The sequence below is a fragment of the Alligator mississippiensis genome, chromosome 3, assembly GCF_030867095.1.
Source record: "Alligator mississippiensis isolate rAllMis1 chromosome 3, rAllMis1, whole genome shotgun sequence".
In the NCBI taxonomy this organism is placed as follows: domain Eukaryota; kingdom Metazoa; phylum Chordata; order Crocodylia; family Alligatoridae; genus Alligator; species Alligator mississippiensis.
In genome coordinates this window covers 189,838,055-189,858,259 of record NC_081826.1, presented here as the reverse complement: position 1 = coordinate 189,858,259, position 20,205 = coordinate 189,838,055, and the positions used below count along the sequence as shown (strand labels likewise).

The following is a 20,205-nucleotide window of genomic DNA, read 5'->3' as shown; positions in this document are numbered from 1 at the left end:
ATGGTTTTGGAGAAGTTTCGGAGCCTTCTGTTTTGTTTCGGATTTGGTGTTTCAGGCGCCGAAATGAGCCAAAACACCTGAAACGAAACAGCTACTGAAATTTCGCACAGCCCTACAAGGAAGGTGGAAATCTTTGTGCATTGTGGCTTTTACACTGTTGTTGATAAAGAAGATAAAGAGTGTGTATTTACTTTGGGGACAGCTCAGCTGACTGGAAGCTTCCTCATACAAGTATGTCCAATGTTGTCTTCCTCTACAGAATCTAGGCATTCCTGTTAAAAAGCTTCCAGATTTTATACCTGTGGAAAAAAACCTTTTAAGAAAAAAAAATATTTGTGTCCACTCTGGACAGAGCAATTTCTGCTGTCATGCTGCCAGACCTGTAGGCAGTATTGCATTCATTTCACCTTGGGTCAGCTCCCGAGCATGTTGAGGAACTGTAGCTGTCCCCACCAATTCCTTCAGCATTACTCCCTTGAGCCAGTGAATCAGGGGAGAGAAGATAAATTTCTGTTTGTTCTCCAGCCCCTGCCTGCTGTCCTCCTTGGCTGGCTGAGGTCAAGCCCAGCACCCTCTTGTGCTGACTCATGTTTTCCTCTTATGCCATGGCTGCCCTTGTTGCAGTCACCTACTCAGCACCAGCAGTCTTCTCTGGCCTGGGAAGGCAAGCAGGAGATGCTTGGCTTCTTATCCCGTTGCAAGGTAGACTGGAAGGTCCCAGTGAGGAGATACCATGGTCCCCCTCCCCTCCTATCATGGAGACAGAGGAAGTACAGCTGCCATTGGAGTAGCCAGGACAAATGGGAAAGTGTTTTCTTTTAAGGGGAGGACTTGCAGAAAGACTGACCTACAGCCCTCTGAAATCAAGAGTGCCTTGAATATAAACAGTCAGTGTCTATGAGTTCATACCCACCATCTGCCTTAAAGGTGCAACAAACAGCTGTTTGACAGCAGGCTGCAGTGCTGCCTGACTGCTCAGAGCTGGAAGTGTAGAACAGCAAAGCCAATTGAATTGCAGGAAAATTCAGGATAATCTAGTGGGAAATGCATGCAGAACACAGGTGTTCAGACCTTTGCTGTTGTAAGCAATGCAACTGTGGGAGCTATGAAGGTTGGTGCTTTGGTTTTACATTGGGGGTGGGCAAAATATGGCCTGTGGGCCAAATCCAGCCTGCCAGGCCATTCTATACAGCCTGCTGGGCCCCTCTAACATTTAGAAAATTATTCCCTGCTGGTGGCTGCCTGTCCAAACTGACAAGGTGCCAGCAGCAGGAGGAGCTGGCAGCAGGACCCAGTGGTGGCAGCAGCAAGGTACCCTGGCCCACCCCCAACCCTGCAACTGGAAGCTTCTGCCTAGCAGAGGCTTCTGGTCTGGTGACCATGGGGTTGTTCCCCCTCCTCTGTCCATCCAAGAGTGGAAACTCAGATAAGAACTGGTAGAGGGAATGGTGGGGGAGGTTCGCTGGCAGTCACCCCACTCCGCAGGGGCCAGGCTGAGCCGAGCTGGCTCCATGCCGTACCATGCAGCCGGGAACCATGTCCTGCCAGAGCCAGCCCATGCCAGCCAACACCATAAGGTTCCCAGCTGCATGGCCGGGACTGCACGACGCAGCATGGAGCCGGCCCAGCCCGGCCAGGGAAGGAGGGGAGGGGCAGGAAGCATCAGCAGGCTGTGGCAGTGGTGGTGGAGTGGCAACAGCAGTGGCAAGTGGGCATGTGTGAGGGTAAGTAGGGAAGCAGCAGGGGAAGGACAGCAGTGGCAGTGGGGGAAGTGGCGGGAGCATGGGACCCATGCTGGTACCAGCAGGAGCGCAGGGCCTGGGTGCGGGGTCTGCCTGGCTGCATCATGTGTGGCTCCCACGCAGTCTGCCCGAGCAGTGTTCCTCTGGGAAGAGTCATGTGTGATGGAGCCGGCAACCTGGCCCTGCTCACTACTTCGTGCAGGTCCAGCTCCGCCCCTCTCTCTGCCACCCTGGTTGAGCCCCATGACCTGCGCCACTGGCTTTATCGCACAGGGCTTGGTGGGGCTGCCACCTGCAGCTAGGGACTAGGGTGGGAGCACAGGGGGGTGCACGCTATGGGGCCAGGCAGGGCTGGCCCCGCTCACTGCCCCCCCCAGGCAGCTCCAGGGACTGGCACACTTTGGGGCCTCTAAGGACCCACCCACCCCTACACACATGCACCAACACACTCCCACCCCCACCATTCCCTCAAACACATGCTCCCACACACACTCCCACCCCACCCACCATAACCACATACCCTACCCCCATACCCATCCACACACTCCACCCACCATACCTACCCCCCACACACACTCCCCATTCCCACCCCATACACTTCCTTACGTCCCATGTACAATATATAAGAGCAGGACTGTATTTTGAGCTATTATGCAATTGCCTCTAGGTACATGATGCAAACACATGTAAATCAGGACAAAACTTTTTTTTTAATAAAATTAAAATAAGTTATAGAAGATGTTTGATTTTTTTTTTTATATGACTTTTTTTCCAGTTTCAAGATGGCAGTATGCTGCCTCCCAAAAGGAATACTGCTAGGCCAAGTGGAGGGACTTCTGGTGACAAAGGTCAGGGGTTAGAGGTGGGACTTCCAGTCCCAAGATGATGACCAGGGGGCAGGGGGCATGTCAACAGCTCATCAAAACTCATTAAGTGGCTCTCCAGCTGGAATAATTGCCCACCTCTGTTTTACATGCTACCAGAAAGATGGCATTTCCAGGTGCACGTTGCCCCAAATACCAGGCTGGGGTACCCATTCAGTAGAAGAAATTTACCCTTCCTTCTCCTTTTCTGCAATAGGCTTGACTTCATGTTATGGTCTTACATGTTACTTACCTTTAAGATCTGCCAAGCTCACATCCAGAGTTGGTAGAGCTACCGACCACCCATCTGAATAGAGGAGTCTTGAGTAAAGTGCCTTTGAAGGGCAAAGAGATCGCATCTCATCATAGTACGATACAAACAAGGGAGAATAAAATAAATTAGGGATTCTCTATATGTGCTGTAAAACCATAGCAACTGATTTAAAAATAATAATTTTAACTTGATTTAGAAATAATAATTCCTAATGCTTCCTTAGCAGTATCTGGGCTCTTGGGCACTGAACTTCTAAGATTTAGGTTAGGGGCTTTGAGTTGTAATGACTTTCATGTTAGCATGAACTTGACATACGGAGTCGCCGTCAGGAAATAATTAAAATACAAACCCTCCATTAATCAGTTTAAATTTAGCAGCTGTTTATAATCCCATGAAAACACAAAAACAAAACTTTTCCCTGCTGACTTTTTTGTCCTTTTCTGCTTCATAAACACTGTTTTCCTGTGGTTTTCTTGCTGCAGGAACCAATCTGACTCTCTGCCAGTACTCCAGCAGTATTTGTGTCAACAGGAGTAGGTGCTGTTTTGAGTAGAATTTTTGCTAATGGTTGCCTAGGAGAAGGCAGATCACCTGTAGCTGGGCCTTTTTCATAGATTTTTTTCTCATTTTGCTTTTGTCTCACTAATATCCTGTTTTTTGAATATGTCTTTTGGCAAATGAATTGATTTTTATTTCATTTGTTTTGTTTCTCTTCCTTTTGCCATATTAAACTACTAAACAGGATACATTTATTCACAAATTCTAACTGGTGTAAGTGCTGGCAGTGGGTACAGGATTTAACAATCTGTCAGTGTTACAGAATGCAGTCTTGAGTTTTATTTTAGCTACCAGGCTTTGGGGAGCTGACATGGTGTTGTCCCTTACACACAAAAAGACTCTGATGGTGGAATTACTACTCTCCAAATTGTTCTAAAGAAAACCTGGTTTTGGGGTTAAGCACTAAACAGGGACCTAGTCAATTTGGATTCAGTTCTCTGGTTTAGTTCTCAAACTTCTGTGTGAACTTCATCAAGTCACTTATCTGTCTCAAGTCTCCATCTGTAAATTGAGGATAAAAATCCTTCCTTTCTCCACACCATTTGTTTTTATTTAGATTGTAAACTCTTTCAAACAGGAACTGCTTCTGCATGCCTCTAAAATTCAGTGTTAGGATGAAGCCTGGACTGTAGCACTACAGTAAGGCTATGGACAGACATATTTTAGTTGCTGTAAAAGGAGAGGAGGAGGGGGAATGGCTGCTCTGGAGCACACAGCAGCTGTTAACAATCTAACTCTCACGTATGTATGATCCTGTACCTATACTGATGCCAGTTAGCTAAATTACCCGAATGTTGGTCATGAATGAAGCAAGGGTAAAGTTAGCATGGTTTTGCTATACTTATATTGCTAAAGATTCATGCAACTGGCATTGTGGTATTGAAACAATTGTTATGTCTGTCTATATCCTAAGCCTTGTAGTTCTTGAAGATGGACAAACCTAGATCTTAAATGAGTCAGGTTCTGTGGGGTGGTGGCAGCAGGTTTTCTCCTCCAGAAGAGCATCAGTCCAAAGGATTGCAAAGAGGGGGCATGGTACTAGCTTCTACAATAAGACTGGTATTTTACTGGTATTGGAATGCTTTTTTTTTTCTCCCAAAGGAGGATAGAGAAGAGCATTGTAAACTCACATGTGAGCCAGTTAACTTGTCCGTTTTTTGGCAGAGTTGTTTACAAGTGCATATAAATATAAATATATGCTGTAAGAATCAAATATATTTCTACCTACCTCATCATGAGTATGCACTAGAGGACTGCATGCACCATCTTATTTTTAGCATTGCCTAAGTTCTTTGTCCTTGACTTTGCAACCTGAATATGCTTTTAACATAGTATTTTTGTAGGTGATTTCCTAGTTAAGCGGCAAACAAACCTGAACAGACAGATTTCATCCTCTAATAGCAGACTAACACTCCATGTAGGCAAGGTTGCAATCTCTAGATTCAGAGCACAGACCTCTGCTACTTGATGTAATAAAGTAATTGATAGCTGAAGTAGGTTGCCATCTAGCTCAGTCATTAATTGGAGATAAGACCCTAGCCAGTGGGTTTCATAGACACTGACTGATTAGTAGAAGAGCTCTGAGATTGAACAATCCTGTTTCCTCGCCAGTTTTGGAAGGTGGTGTATTATAGTGCATGCAACCCCTTTGCCAGTGTCTCCTCCCTCCTGATCCCCCATATTAGTGGATGTAGGTGTGCAAATGTGATTCACAAGAGAAACCCGGAAATTTCAAATGGGAATCTATAGTGTTAAAAGCATTCCAACCTGTTCTGGGCTTTCAGTTCTTTGCATACAGAAAAATTGCTCTATTTTTCTGTAGTCAAAAAATGAGTGAAAGCTTAGAACTGGCATTTTTCAACGGTCACCTTGGGTCTAAAAACATTGAGAACTTCTCGTGTAGACCCTTTGCCCTGGTTCATCCCTGCTGCTGCCTCCCAGACCAGCTGTTCCATAGGTCATCCTGTCTGAATCCTAGTTCCTCCCCTTCAGCTCCTTCTTCCAATTTACTCCCTCTGCTGCTGTCACACCTCTGGATCTGATCTTTGCTTTCCATTCCAGTTCAGTAGCTTCCTCCCTTATTCATGCTACTGGGGTGCCAGCAAGAGGAGCATTGTGAGCTGTGAGACTCCTTGTTGTCGGGTCAGCTGCTACCACCATGGCAGCAATTGCAAAAAAAAAAAAAAAAAAAAAGTCCTGCTCTGTCCTTAGAGCATGCCCAGTTAATATTGAATAATCTTAGTTCACACTTGCTCAATAGGCCCTTCTATTTGTCTGGACGTTTTGAGGTCCGTAGGTGGGTTTCCCAGCCATTCCCCCTCCTTCTCTCCTTTTAAAGAAGCTAGAATTTCAGGGGGTTTCCACAAGAACAGAAATGGGGGGCATTTTTGAGTGAACCCTCTCTTTCCAAATCTCAGGTCCCTCCTAGAAAGCACAAAAGTGCTGGTGCTTCCAGCAATTTATCTGAAACTTAATTTGAATAAACATGAACTGTTTTTGATCGTTCCTTTGCAAAAAAACATTTAGCTTGATGCAGACACCCAGTAGATCAGGGCTGTCTAACATCAAAGTGGCCGGAGGCCACCCGCCACAGGGACTGCGCTAACAGGGGCTATGCACCATTTAGCCTGCATGAGCATGAGCCACAGATGACTTCTCATGGCTCACCCTCAGCTCCCCAGCCAGGGGCATCCCCACAGCAGTGCACTGAGTGGACTTCCTGGTCCACAGGCTCCTCCAGCATAATAGGCTCTACACTGCACCACTTCCAAGGGCAAGAGCAGGAAGTGGAAGGTGGAAGAGGGAGCCCAGAGACCCTGGCTGATGCTACAGCTGGAAAGATGGGGGGAGAGGGGGAAAAGAGGTGGCCGAGTAGGGGTGGGGGGGAATCCACAGATCAACTCCTCATGGACCATGTGCAGAATCAACTATATGATTTGGTAGTGATGCCAGTTAGCTAAATTACCCAATCATCTCTCTAGCTCTGCCTAATTTAGTCAAGAGAAGACACATTCTTGTTAGACTGCTTATTACTGACCTCTCCTTAAAAGCCTTGAAATGCTTCTTTTAACATAAATATTGTTTGTCTCATCTTGGCAGTGGGAGAGGCTGATTGCTTGTTGTGTGCTGTTCTAGGTAGATGTCCTTAAGGCAACAGCTCTTCCCTTGTTGAAAAAATTTGGAATTGATGGTGAAAGTTTGGAATTGAAGGTAAGGATTCTTTTTTTTATTTTTATTTTTTTTAAGTATCAGTTTACTTGTCACGTTGCCCTTGCTCACTGATGTTTGCTGTCCTTTTCTGTTGTTTGCAGATTTTGTATCTTCATTAAGTTGTATTACATTCATAGCTGAATATTTCAGGCCTGTCCAGGGTACTTTTATTAGGCAAGCAAAGTTGGCTATGGCTTGCTACATGCATGGTGGGAGAAAGATGCTAAGGTTCTTGAGTATGGGAGAAAAGGGAAAGCATGGGTCAGTCTTCTCAGGCTTAGTCTATGTGACTGAGTTCTGCCAACATTGCTAGGGGTGGGAAAAGATCCCATCTAATAGCCAATGTACAGCAAAAGCTGTTATCCAGCATCCTCTGGGAATGGGGGATGCCGGTTAATCAAATATGCCAGTTAATCAAATGTGCACTCTGGTGCACTCCCTGGCATCGGTGTGCCGGGGGACAGAGAGGGGAGCCCCGCGCAGGCTGCTTTGCCCTGCTCAAGCTGCTTTGGCCCGGGCTATGGGCCAAAGAAATGAAGGAGAAGGACTTAGCTCATGGCAGTGAAACCAGAAGTGGGACTTCTGGTTTCGCTTTTGCCACATCCCTCAGATGCCAGTTAATGGAGCTTTCTGGTTGATAAAGTGCCGGATAACACAGCTTTTGCTGTAGTTGTGTTGGCAAACCCTCTGAAGTTGACATATCTCGGCCAGAAGAAAGCCACTTGTGCCATCAAAGCTTCTGCTGTTTTGGGGAGCTTATATAACCAGTGGCACAAACTCCTGCTAGAGATATGTGTCTACATTCAGGGGCCTATACTAAAGCATTGTTGTTCTGGCTATGGTGGTAGTTGTCCCTGTACTGTAGACAAGGCCTCGGTTTCCTCCATATCCAAGTTCTTCTTCCACTTTTTTGTAGCTAGGGTCAGGAGGGACCTGAACAGATCATCTAGCCTGACCCCCTGCCACAGGAATGAATGCTGGGTTCACAAGACCCCAGACAGGTGATCATCCAACCTCCTCTTGAATTTGCCCAAGGTAGGGGCAAGGACCACTTCCCTGGGAAGTTGGTTCCAGATTTTGGCCGCCCTAACTGTAAAATATTGCCTTCTGATCTCTAACCTAAACCTATTCTCCATCAGCTTATGATCATTGTTCCTTGTCACCCCAGGTGGTGCTGGGGAGAAAAGAGCTCTACCTATTTGCTGTTGATCCCCCCTGATGAGCTTGTAGGCAGCTACCAGGTCCCCCCTCAGCCTCCTCTTGCTGAAGCCGAACAGGTTCAGGTCTTTCAGTCTCTCCTCATAGGGCCTGTCCTGCTGCCCTCTCACCAAGTGGGTGGCCCTCCTCTGAACCCTCTCCAGGCTGTCCACATCCCTTTTGAAGTGCGGCACCCAGTACTGGACGCAGTACTCCAACTGCAGCCTGGCCAAAGTCACATAGAGGCGGAGTATCACTTCTCTGAACTGTCTTGAGATGCACCTTTGGATGCATGACAAGGTATGGGTGGCCTTGCTGGCTGCGATCTGGCATTGGCGGCTCATGTTCATCTTGGAGTCAATAATGACTCCAAGGTCCCTTTCTGCCTCTGTGCTTTCAAGAAGGGAGCTCCCTTAGAAAAAGCCATTGCTATTTTTCTTTTCAGTCCATTCAGTCTCCTTGTATTTCACTCCCCAGCCCATGGGAGGACCAGAGAGTAATAGTGCAGTTTTTTGTCTCCTTTACCTCTGCTACTGGCAGTGAACAGCTGAACCCCAGAACTGTGGTAGATAGTTTAGAGAGACCTCTCCACTACACTCATTAAATGGCTATAGATTTTGCAGGTCCCAAAAACCTGGGTCTGAAAGTAAGGTTTGGGATGTATGAAGGAAACTGTGGTCCTTTTAAACCTAAAAGCATTTAAAAATAACCTTCCGAAATTCTACCTCACTGCACACATTGCTTTCTGCCACTTTGAGTTCCTAAGTATTGACATAATTTTTTTTGTACCTGTTTCGTGTGCACACAGGTTAATTATTTAAAGCATCTTCTCTTTCTGACTGCCTGAAACATCTGTATCTTTGTTGCTTTGTTTGTTTTGTGGGGGTGAGTCGAGTATTTGATTTAGTCCCTTGCATGTCAAACACCTGAGAATCCTCATTATCCTCTTTCTGATGCATGTTGTTTCTCTAGCTTTGAGGCACAGCTCTGCAGTTATTGCTGCTCGTGCTTAATGCTCGGTGGAAGTGTTTCAGAGGGAGGCAATGTCATGCCTGTTTTGGATCAGAAAGAGGATGATCTTTCACCTGAATTGGCTCTTGCATTACTTTAAGGCTTTAAATAGAAGTCATATTTGTCCCGAGAGAGCCTTTTGTCATGGGATTGTACAGATGTCCACAACCGTTGTCTTGCTTTAAGTCCCTCTGAAGTATGCTGGGTAAAATGTACTAACACTTTTTCCTGAGTCATCCTGTTGTACGTCTATGCCAGTGATTCTCAACCAGGGTGCTGCTGCATTGAGATCTTTACAAGGATGCCATGGGGCACTGTGCAATGTTAGCATTGTTAGGTGTGCAAACATGATTCACAAAATAAACCCAGAGATTTCTAATTGGAATCCATAGTGTTCCAAACATTCTGACCTGTTCTGGTCTTTCTGAGTTCTTTGCAACAGGAGGATTGTTCTGCACTGGCATTTTCTGAGAGGGTGTCTTGAATGTAAAGATGTTGAGAACCACTGCTCTGTACGGTTATTGCCATTCATTCCAGGGACAAGCTGGTTGGTCTGTATGCTCTCACTAGCCACCTTCTGGCAAAGGAGTAGCAATGCAGCTTGGAAGAAAAATGTATGTAAATGACTGTGCTGCTCCTGTTTTGGATCCAAGTCAAACACTGGTAGAGTCAGTCCTGGGTCAAATTAAATGTCTCTTCTCTAGGTATCAGTTTTACCTACCCGCATTCACACAGGACACCAGCCCCTGTGGTTAATACCTAATGCTGGGAGGAGAGGAGCTGTCAGCTTTGATTTGTAAATGTATTCCTTGTGTTTGTTTGTTTGTCTGTTTATTCCACTTACCTGTTTTCTCTTCCCTGCCTGTTTCTAGATCACCAGAAGAGGAATGCCCCCCAAAGGGGGTGGGGAGGTGGTATTTTCCTGTCCAGTAAGGAAAACCTTGCAGCCCATTCAGTTCACAGATCCTGGCAAGATCAAGCGCATCAGAGGAACAGCGTATCTTTTTTTTTTTTCTTTCCCTCCCTGCTTTCCAGGAATTTTTTTTTAATTTTCCACAGACTACATTTTATCATGTGTGGAGGTAGGGGGAGAGAAGGACAGCAGAGTGACACAGTGAGATTGTCATGCTTGGTACCCAGTGGTATGATTACAGTGATTGATTAAATTGCTGCATTTAAGCCCTTTGTCTGTAAACCAGTCTATAACATTAAAATAGATTAAAAGTGTTTGCTTAAGTAGCAAGAAAAATATACACACTTTCTAATCATGTATCATACAGTGCTCTTGGAAAGCCAATTTCAGTATTTGATTTATTTTTTAAAAAGCAACAAACTTAGTTTTATTGTAGCTTCACTTGATAGGCGCTTTTCTTTTTATAATGATGAGACTAAATGCATGTTGGATGGGAGCCTAGAATTAAGCTGCATGGAACACATGTGCACTCGAGCATTGATGGTTTTATTAAAAAATGGATTAGTTTTTAAACCTTAGTAGCACTTTCAGAGATGGAGTGATGAAATGCTGGGGAAAGAGTACGCTATAGCAAGATGCAAATTATAACACCAAGGCTCCACAGAACAGATCCTTGCATTTAGTTCTTGTTTTTTCACACTCTGTCTTCCTCGAACCTTCTGTTCCCTCAGAGATGGCAAGAACTTTTCTTGATCAGAAGTGCAGGTATTCTGTTCCCTCTTGGGCATGAAAGAATTGGAATTCACACTCCCTATGAGCTGTGGCTTGTTAGTAGCTTAGAATATAACTGTAACTCAGAAACTGGATTGTTTGGAAGTAATTTTTAAATTGTTGCAAAGAGGAAAACCAGATCAAATGAAGTGACTTGCAATGTAATCAGCTTTTATTTGTGGCCCTTCCTCATCACCTCCCTTCTAACATGCAAAAGAATGAAGTATCTTGTCCTACAGTCTTCGGATTGGTACAGTATCACTAGTCTTTGTTACAGTATGTGCACTGAATCAGTCAACAAGGAAGGATTTACATGTTTGATAGTGTCACACTCTTTATCATAGTCTTTCCAGAACTTCAACTTTCATGAAGCTTCTCTGTGTCCTTCTCATTTCTGCTTTGTGAACTTAGATGCCATGTCTGCATTTGAAAACACTGGAATTGAGCTTTGTATGTGAACCACTTTCCCCCTTTACACTGTGGCTTCCCTTTTCTTTTGCCCTGATCTTGCTCCCAGGAGACCGAGGCAGGGGATTGTCCGGAAAGCAAGATTGGAAGCAGCATTGTTAAGTGTGTCATTTTGCTTTCTGCCAGCCTAGGAGCCCTCTTTTGGATGCGAGTGTTGTCCCAATGTACAACTGTGCAGAATTGCTTCCTTGTATCCATTGTGCTTTTGTAGTAGTACAGTGATTTTCAGCCATTTTTCATTTGCAAGCCCCTACAAAATTACAAATGGAGGTACAGACCCCTTTGAGTTGTAAGTGTGTGTATTCACACACTTTTGATTGATCAGTCTTTCACAGACCTGTTAGATATAGTCTGCAGACCCCCAAGGGTCTGTTGATCATAGGTTGAAAACCACTGTGGTAGTGTAGTCTTACATTTACACAGTGCCTTTGATTCCCAAGAGTTATTCGTACCCTCATATAAACTGTGGACAGGGATCAGTTTGCTAATCATTATTTACTGCCTTTAATTTGACTATCTGGATCATTTAAAATATAATAAGCTGTATAGAAGGAGACTTTAGAGCAAGAGTATATCTAGTTCAAAAGAGTGGGTGGTGGGCATGGACTGGGACAGTCAGGAGACAGTCAGTTGGGCCGTGGTATGACAAAAAATAGCAGACAAAAAATGAAGTGACAGGGCCTGAAGGCAAAGCCTTTCTGTTCCTTTCCCATGCATGCTTAGCTTACTTAGCTTAGCATGTTTAGCCCAGCTCCAACTGGTAGTTTCATAGAAGTGGCACATTTTAATAAAGCCAGAGCAGACGTGTACCAGGTAATGCTTTGGGAATGTCTCTTGAAGGTAAAGTAAAGAGGGAGAGATGCAAGTTGGCTTTTTCCTTTTCTTGGTATACAAAGAGACAAAAGGCATTGTCTGTTTAAAAAAAAAAAGATATTTTATGGTGACTAGGGAATGAGTGAACTGATAGCTTTGCAAGAGTTCAGAGTGAGTGGTGAGCACAATGTGATGGCAAAAACTTAATTAGTACTGTTTGGAATATTTTTAGAGTTTTTTGCTGATACTTCTTTAACTTCACTAACTAATCATTTTGGAGAGATGTCTTTGTTTGAAAACTTGTATCCTGGCTTCTTTAATGATGGGAGAGGTTTGCCTGAAGAGAGGTGCTTAAACAAGCAGGAGGGATTGGATAGAATATGCCTGATACTTTTTAGATACAGAAATGAGCACTCCTTTCCCAGCACCAAGGAGATTCTTTAAGGGTGAATGAACAAAACATTCAGGTCTACACATCATGAAGAAACAGAAGCTGATGCAATATCTCTTTAAAATATCCCTCGACAGGCTCATTTAAGATGTGGGTTTGTTTAATTATAGTAGGATAGTCTTCTATACAGGTTTCTCTATATCTGTTTTCAACAGAGAGTTCTTAAATGATCTTGTAGAAAGCAAGGAATGGAGGCAGTTCATGAGAGGAGATGGTTGGCACTGAGACCTCTTTGCCTTGCATATCTCCGGATTTTTAGGTGTCTTTTGATCATAGTAAAATCCTTGACATCACAATGTAGATTTTCAGTCAGAGTGTCACCACAGATGGTAAACAGAATCGTGGATTCAGCACGAAGCATCCTAAATAAGTTCATTCCAGATATATATATCTACACAGATCACATGAAGGGGACCAGCTCTGGAAAGTAAGTACTAAAGGTTTGGACAACACCGTGGGGGGGGAGGGGGGGTGGCAATCGCCCCAGGCACCAAAGCAGAGGGGTGCCAACAAGTACTGCCCAGCTGGGGTAGGGCACAGGACAGAGTTGTGAGCGGCTCATTTGGGGGGGGCGAGGGGATGAGGGAAGGGCAGCTCCCATCACTGTGCATTCCTGGGCAAGCATGGTGGGGCTGTGTGCCCCCCAGATCTGTGCATGGGGAGAGGGAGGGCTGCTTCTGCAGGCTCTGCCCTGAGTGCTAAACTTCCTTGCCACAGCTCTGGGTTTGGGAAATGTAACTTATAAAAGCGTGATAAATATTTTTGGCTTGTCTGTTAATGTGCCAAATGAAAACATAGTACAGTTGATCTTCATTGCCAGATCATCTGTATAGTGAATTACTTTTTACAAGAAAAATGAAAGCAGTTCCTAGATGGAATGTGTCTAGGTTTCAATCAAGAAACATGTGCTAAACATGAAATGTTATCAATGGATTACTGATATATTACAACATTTCCTTTTGGTTTTTCTTCAGCATTTAAAACTGTTGCTTTAGTCTAGTTCTGTGCTTTAATGTGAGAGAGAGGATACAGGGCATGCAATGGTTATAATGCAAAGACTAAAATTTGAGTCAGTTTGTAGACATGAATTGGGAAATCTGATATATAGGCCCTTTGAAAAGTTAGGATTCAAAGCCAAAGTCAACAACAGTGGTAAAAAATAATTATAATACCACATTTTATTGATCTTGCTCATTAATAAAATGTGAAAGTGATACAGGGTGGGGACATAACCGTTATGATGCATCAAGGCACAAATTGAGGTGTTTTGCTAAAATGTGTGTCTAGTTCCATTGTCCTGTTGTTGTTTATAACTAAGGGTGGAGGAGAGCTAAGAAACGACTTCCTTTTCTTATCTCTAATTCACACCAATGCCCCCACCACTCCTTCTCCACAAGCAGTTTTCCCGCTTCCTTGCTTGACTCATTTTTTGTTTTTTTGTGTGGACAGGAGAGGACACTTAGCTGAAATCACACAGGTAATTGAGAGACAATGGAATATAGTGCTATTTGTGGGTGTTTCCCTGGGGCAGTGAATGATCCTCAACACTGGTTCTTTCTTTAGAGACTGAAAATCCCAATATGTTGTAAACCCAGGGAAGAACACTGGAATTGCTGTTTTTGTTCTATCATCTATTATATATCACAAAACTGAGTCACATTCCTGGGTGTTTGCCCAGGAGTCCTGCTGCAGTCGGAGGGAGCCCTATGTGTGCAGCCAAGAGCAGAACTTCAGCCTTCTTGCACTCTTCTTCAGTGGAGTTTGGTGGGTGGCCAGTAGCTTAATCACTGTGATGTGCTTGTACCTACCTCTTTTTCCCAACCTCTGTTCTCCTAACGACTGCTTTTGCTTCCTTTGGGATTTCCTGCTTCATACCTGGCTGCAATGCTCTCTTTTGAAATCGCTTTTTGGTTGGCATTGTCCAAGTCCTCCATTAGCAGACTCCTGCAGGCCCACCTGTTCATGCAGCTGTCCAACTTCATGGCACACACCTTTACTCGGGTTTTGCTTAGAGCCACAGATCGTAAAGACTATGGGCCAGGAATCGATACACTATGGAAAGGGAAATGAATTGGGACTCAAAAAAGCATGGCTTAGACAGGATGCTTGTGGCTAAGCTTCTTTGTGTTCTTTGGTAAATTGTATAATTTAGCCTGTTCCTCTGATTCTCATGTGTAAAATGAGAATGCTTACTTTCCTCACAGCGGTATGGTGAGGATAAATTCTTTGAATAATGTTAAAGTCCATGGACCCTGCAATGATGATAGCTATGGACATATACAATTACATTTTACCCCTATTATGCCAACAGCTGCATGTAATATTTTAAGATGGATTTTCCAAATTGCTGAATGCACACAACTTCAGTCAGACAACTCTGACTGAACAAGCTCTTTGCCTTTTTACCAGAACATCTCAAAGCCTCTTGCATGTGATTAGGCACAAATTTTTTAAAGGGGTCTCACAAGTGACTTTCAGTGAGCTGAGGCCCCTGTCTCTTCTGAAAATTAGGTGGAAGTGATGTTGACATTGTACTAGTTAGGTTAGTTAACAGTGTTTTCCGTATTTCGAGGAAAAGGTATATGCTGTACATGAGAAAATATAGTATTTTTTTTGAAAGTCTAAACATCTGTGTAGAGTAGCCCTTATCTATTTATAAACTGTTTTGTGCAGAGTGAGTCAATGTTTCAGTTTCTAAGAAAGGCTTTTGGGGGTTTTTTTGTTTTCCTGTTTCACCACTGTATGGAAAACCCCTGGAAACAAGGCATTGTGACTCAGGGTTTTGAACAGTAGCTGGCATTAGGAGGCTTTTTACTTCTGGTACATGATTTCTGCTAAGTGAAGAGTGATAAAATGACAAGAAGTAGAACTAACTGCTTTCAGACAAGTCTCTATCATAAATTACCATTGGCATTGGCAGATGCCACTGAGAGGTTGAGTAAATGAGCATGGGGACCAGTATCGGTTCTCATTCTTGCGATTGGCTTCTCTGTGTTGGTTGGCAGGGCTGGGAAAGCCCAGTGTCCTACCTGTCTTGTGGATTAAAAGATTAGCAACAGTTAGTTGAGCATGTGTGCACTATCCCTGTTTCTTGGGATAAAAAAGATTAAGCAATGTTCCTTCCAGGATGCCAGCAGCTTCAGCAAATCCATCATCTTGGCACCTTTTACAGTTCTGAAAGTTGCTTTAAAAATGAGGAGAGAAATTCTGTGTTATATTCATCTGTGTGTTGGGGGACACACCGCAGAAGGGTTTGTTGGTGCAGATGGTTGCTAATATCCTCTGCAAGAGCAGGGGGATTTAGACTTTTATTTGTGTGAGCCAAATCTCTTACTGCCACATGCAGGTTTTGCTAATTAATGAGAGACACAGAGCATGTTTACTGAAAAGAAATTTGTCAAGGTTGGTAGCTGGTAAGATTTGGCTTCTCATGGCACTGTTCCCACCTTTTTCTTTGGATGCCTTTTCTGTCAGGAAGAGAAGGAAGGTCTTAATATACTTCCCACATTGCTCTATAAACACAGACAGTTAAATGTGGGTGGGGATCACCAATATGTGCAAAGGGGTAATCTCACTGGCTCTGTAGTAGTGCTGGCAAGAGCACAGCAGAAGGAAAAGACAGATATAGTCAGTTTGAGTCTCTGAACTGCATTCGGTGATTAGAATTGGGAACAGAGTGGCAGCCGGCATAAACCCTAATTAGTAACAGCAAAAGAATATGGTTAGACCAGGGGCAGGCAATTATTTCGGGAAGAGGGCCACTTACTGAGTTTTGGCAAGCCATTGAGGGCCTCATGACAGGCAGGCAGGGGCAGCTAAATATTAATTTTCTAAATTTTCTAGGGGCCCCGTGGGCTGGATAGAATGGCCTGGCAAGCTGCATTTTGCCCACCTCTGGCATAGACCGTTCCAGTGTGCATCACTTCTTCTATAGCTGTAAAGAAAATAATTCAATTGGCCAAAAGTGTATTAGTACAGCAGTCAAGATTCCTTGGGTGAATTTGATATCTTTTATTAGACCAACCCAAATAGTTGGAGAAAAGTTATTAAGCAAGCTTTCGGGTTCAAAAACCCTGCGTCAGGCAGTGGCAGTACAGCAGTGGCTGTTCCAGCTATTGCTGCCTTGGACATCCTGGCAGCCAATGGTGGAGGATCTACTGTAATGTTACAACAGCAGTACATGTTGGATTGAAGCATATCCTGCTGCTTTAGTGTATTTGAGTCAGTAAGGGCTGGAAGTACCTCATGGGGCTTTCTAGTGGCCTTTGCTTTTGACCTGTCTCTCCTTTCAAGCCTTGACATGTTCTAGAGCAGTGGTTCTCAACCTTTTTTGTATTGGGACCCATTTGTAAACATTGGTGGCCAGTCCCAACCCAGTGTCCCTCACTCCCAACCTGCTGCCCCCCCCACCCATGCCCCAATCCCCCCCCTGTGTGGGGCAGGGGGTAGCGGGGTGGGCTGGAGGGTGGGTGTAGGGCATGGCGGGCCCCAAGCAGCCCCTGGCAGGCTGGAACTCTGCTGGTCTGCAAGGGAAAAGCCCCGATTTCCCACATTTTTCTTCTTTAAAGGAGAATCCATTTTTAAAGTTTGTTCGCAACCCTTCCACATATTCTTGCAACCCACTTTTGAGTCGTGACCCTCGGGTTGAGAAACACTGTTCTAGAGGAAATTTGGGATTACTAGTGTGATAGAGGATCTCTGATAGGAAGGGGAAATGGAGAGTCTTGGCAAAAAAAATCACCCTTCATCCCCAGAGCGGGAAGCAGGTAGCTCAATTTAAGAAGGTGATAGACTGAAATGGGAAACAAAAAAGGCCTATCCAAAATCTAGAATGCAAAAGTGGCAAGGAGTGAGGGGAGAGGCGCAAGAGACCTGAAGGAAAAGGCTGGCATGTCGGTTGAAAGAGAAGGAGGCTGCATTTATGCCCAATTGACTTTTATTCTATTGAGTAATCTCGTGTTTGTTCTCCCCTCAACCCTGAAGAAATGAAACTGGGCTCCTTATCAGGCCTGAGAATCCCTTCCTTGTTCACTCTTGCCAGCTAGTCCATGTTCCTGGGCCTTCTGCACAGAAATTGTCGCTGCAAAATTGTGCTGCGGCATAATTGTCTGCAGCACTTAGTTCCTCATTTGATCTGTTTGTCTTCCTGTATTCATCTTTAAAAGAATCAAATACCCATGTGAACTCAAGATTTTGTTTTGCATTAAGTGTTTAAAACAAATCATGTGCACAAAGAAGGAAACAGGCTTCGATTTTTGTGTCCGTTGGTGAGTTTGCTAGAGATGGTGGATGTGCATGTGGATTTTTCTCTTCATTTTGTGACTAGTCCATTAGCAGTTAAAGATATAACATTCAAGTTCGGTTTGCTTCTTCTAGAAGAGCCATTACAAACAGAGAAGATATGTTGAGAAGTCTTCAGAATACAATTTGAAATGCTGTGTAAATGTGTGCATCAATCTCTTAATGTGGCAGAGGCGCTTTCTTGAAACTGATTGAGGTCAATTCCATGACTGTGAATCAGTGGCAGTGAACACTCCACATGCCCCTTTACACTGCTGGGCATATATACACGTAGTTTTCTGTCCCGCTATGTGCCGGAGATCTGCAGCTTCAGAGCAGACTTGATTAATCGAGTTCGAGTCTGCTCCTTACGCAAGCTGAGGTGAACTGTGCTGTACCGTATGCAGTTGTATAAGTGGTGAAGTGTGCATCAGCGTGCAGAAAATGGCAGCGGTGCACTTTTGAACTAAAGCACTTCCGATGTGTGTTAGTTCAAAAGCACGCTGCTACCATTTTCTCAGCGCTGATGCTCATTTTACCGCTTATACACCTGCAAGCGTCTCAGTGCTGTGGGTGCCGAGTATAGCCGGAATGGGGCCGCAGTGGAGTGGAATTAGGCACAAACGCGTACTGGTTGAATTGAAAAGAACTTTACTTACAAACTGACGTACAGGGACTTGCGTCGATGCACACAGTGTAGGCACAAGCAAAATCACACCGATGTTTTCCGAGCATGCAGGGTATGGGGTACGTCGGGACGGTCATCGACGGGGAGTGGTTGGTGGTTGATCAGGCCTCCAATTTTGCTCCAAGGTACACGAGGAACTCATTCCCAACATGCACGCAGAGTTCTCCGACTTGGGCGGAAACTACCCAAGCTTTTATACGGCTAGTGAGCCAATTGCTAGCCACCAGGTATGAATAACTTACGATGAGCCAATCGGTAGCATGCATCCAAACGGTGCAACTGCTAGTTTTGGAGGGAGCTGATCGTTGCACCAAGGCTTTTCCCGCCGTAGCGAGGCATCCCTTGCACCGAGTACTTGCATCGTGCTAAGAATTCTGCTGTGTCAAGGCACTTTTAATTACTAAGTACAGACAAGTGCCAGGTGCTTTTCAAAGCACCCGGTGCTGTGGTGCTTGCATGTGTAAAAATGGCAGGGTTTTAGGACGAGAAAATACTGTCAGTAATGCAATGTAGTTGTTCCATCTATCCATACCAGCATTTCTCCGTCTTCTGGTATTGATGATACTTTATTTGAAGGCAAACATTTTCATGAGTGCTTAGGATTTGTTGTTAAAGGAAGAGGAAAAAAGTATCATACACCTTTCTAATGAATGAGTGTGCTTCGGGTAGTCAATGAAGAATTCTTGACTTTGAAACAAGTTGTTCTGGGAATGGGGGAAATGTGAATTTGCTGTCAAGATCCTGAATTGCAGTTATGATTGGGCATCTGAAATAGATCATTTGCATTCTAGTTGCCTTGTTTTGTGCATTGGGAACTGCATGTGGTAAAAAAATCATCCTTAATGCCATTTGTGATGCTATATATTGTGGATGTTGCATATTTTGAATGTACTGCACCAGCCAACAGTGCAGAATTTGGAGTTCTGTCAGAGCCCTGGAAGCATTGAAGAGCATATATGCTTCTATGTTCTGTTCAAATACTGGTAGTTTGCATGTACCAGCTTGTGCCTAGTGTGACAGTTTTGCTGGCTGTTAGGTCAATTATACTGAATTTAGGTTTGGACCTTTCTAATTAGAAGACCGTGTTATTGGAAAAGGGAAACTAGTGACACTATCTTAGTTCATCTCTGCTAGGAAAACTTACATGTTGAGGAGAATGAAATAAACTGTTTTGAACTGGCAATTTTTAATATTCTTCCAAAGCTGAAAATGAAAATACTATATGAATAAAAAAATGTGTTAATGTATTGTTTGAACTTCTTGGTAAAACTGAACTCAGTGGTTTGTGGATTTCAAGGAAGATAAAATCCCACCTCTGACATCCACAGTAAGACACAGTAATATTGCATATTGGCATTGTTCTGGGTTTTGCAGCACAGGAATTCTGTCAAAGAATAAATTCTGAAATTCTTGCTAGCAAGGATGTTTGCACCTGTTTTGAGCTGAAAGGGGAAAGAGCTAGCAAGTAAGATGAGATAAAGCTCTGTCGACTGTTGCACTTAAACGGGTTTTTAAACCTAGTGCTAAGAATTAACACAGCACTCGGTTGATGAATAGCAGAAAGGCTTGCTTTAATAACTACCAACAAGCTACAAAGCTAAATGATAGAAAAAAGACTCTTTCCCAATATAAAATGAGCTATAGTCCTTGTGTTATCTTAGGTGCAATAGTGTTTTCTTACTAGTGCAAGCAGGGAAACTGGTTCAGTCTTGCAGCCTTTACTCATGGGCTGGGTGGTGCAGTATGGCTTCTTGATCTTTCCAGGACTACACACATTGCTGGCAAATCTGCTTAATTCTTATACTGCTTAATTGTATAGCTTCAAAGCATTTTTCCTTTGATGGGTGGCCACTTAAAGTCCGAACAAAACGGGGAGGAAAAGGAGGGTCATATCATCATATTAGAAAGGTTTAATTGCCTGGATCCTGGTTTTGGATTTGTCTAGATGTAAAGACTTGTGTTTCTT

At 44.0% G+C, this 20,205-nt stretch overlaps 1 protein-coding gene across 1 annotated transcript in view; it reads left to right on the top strand.

Annotated features, from left to right (window-relative positions):
* The window catches only part of RCL1 (RNA terminal phosphate cyclase like 1), a 61,997-nt gene that overhangs the window by 15,367 nt on the left and 26,425 nt on the right, over positions 1-20,205 (top strand). Inside the window, exons 4-6 of the mRNA XM_006268890.4 lie at positions 6,573-6,647; positions 9,728-9,852; positions 12,573-12,698. Coding sequence (XP_006268952.1) covers positions 6,573-6,647; positions 9,728-9,852; positions 12,573-12,698 — 326 coding nt within the window. The remainder of the gene's footprint in view (positions 1-6,572; positions 6,648-9,727; positions 9,853-12,572; positions 12,699-20,205) is intronic.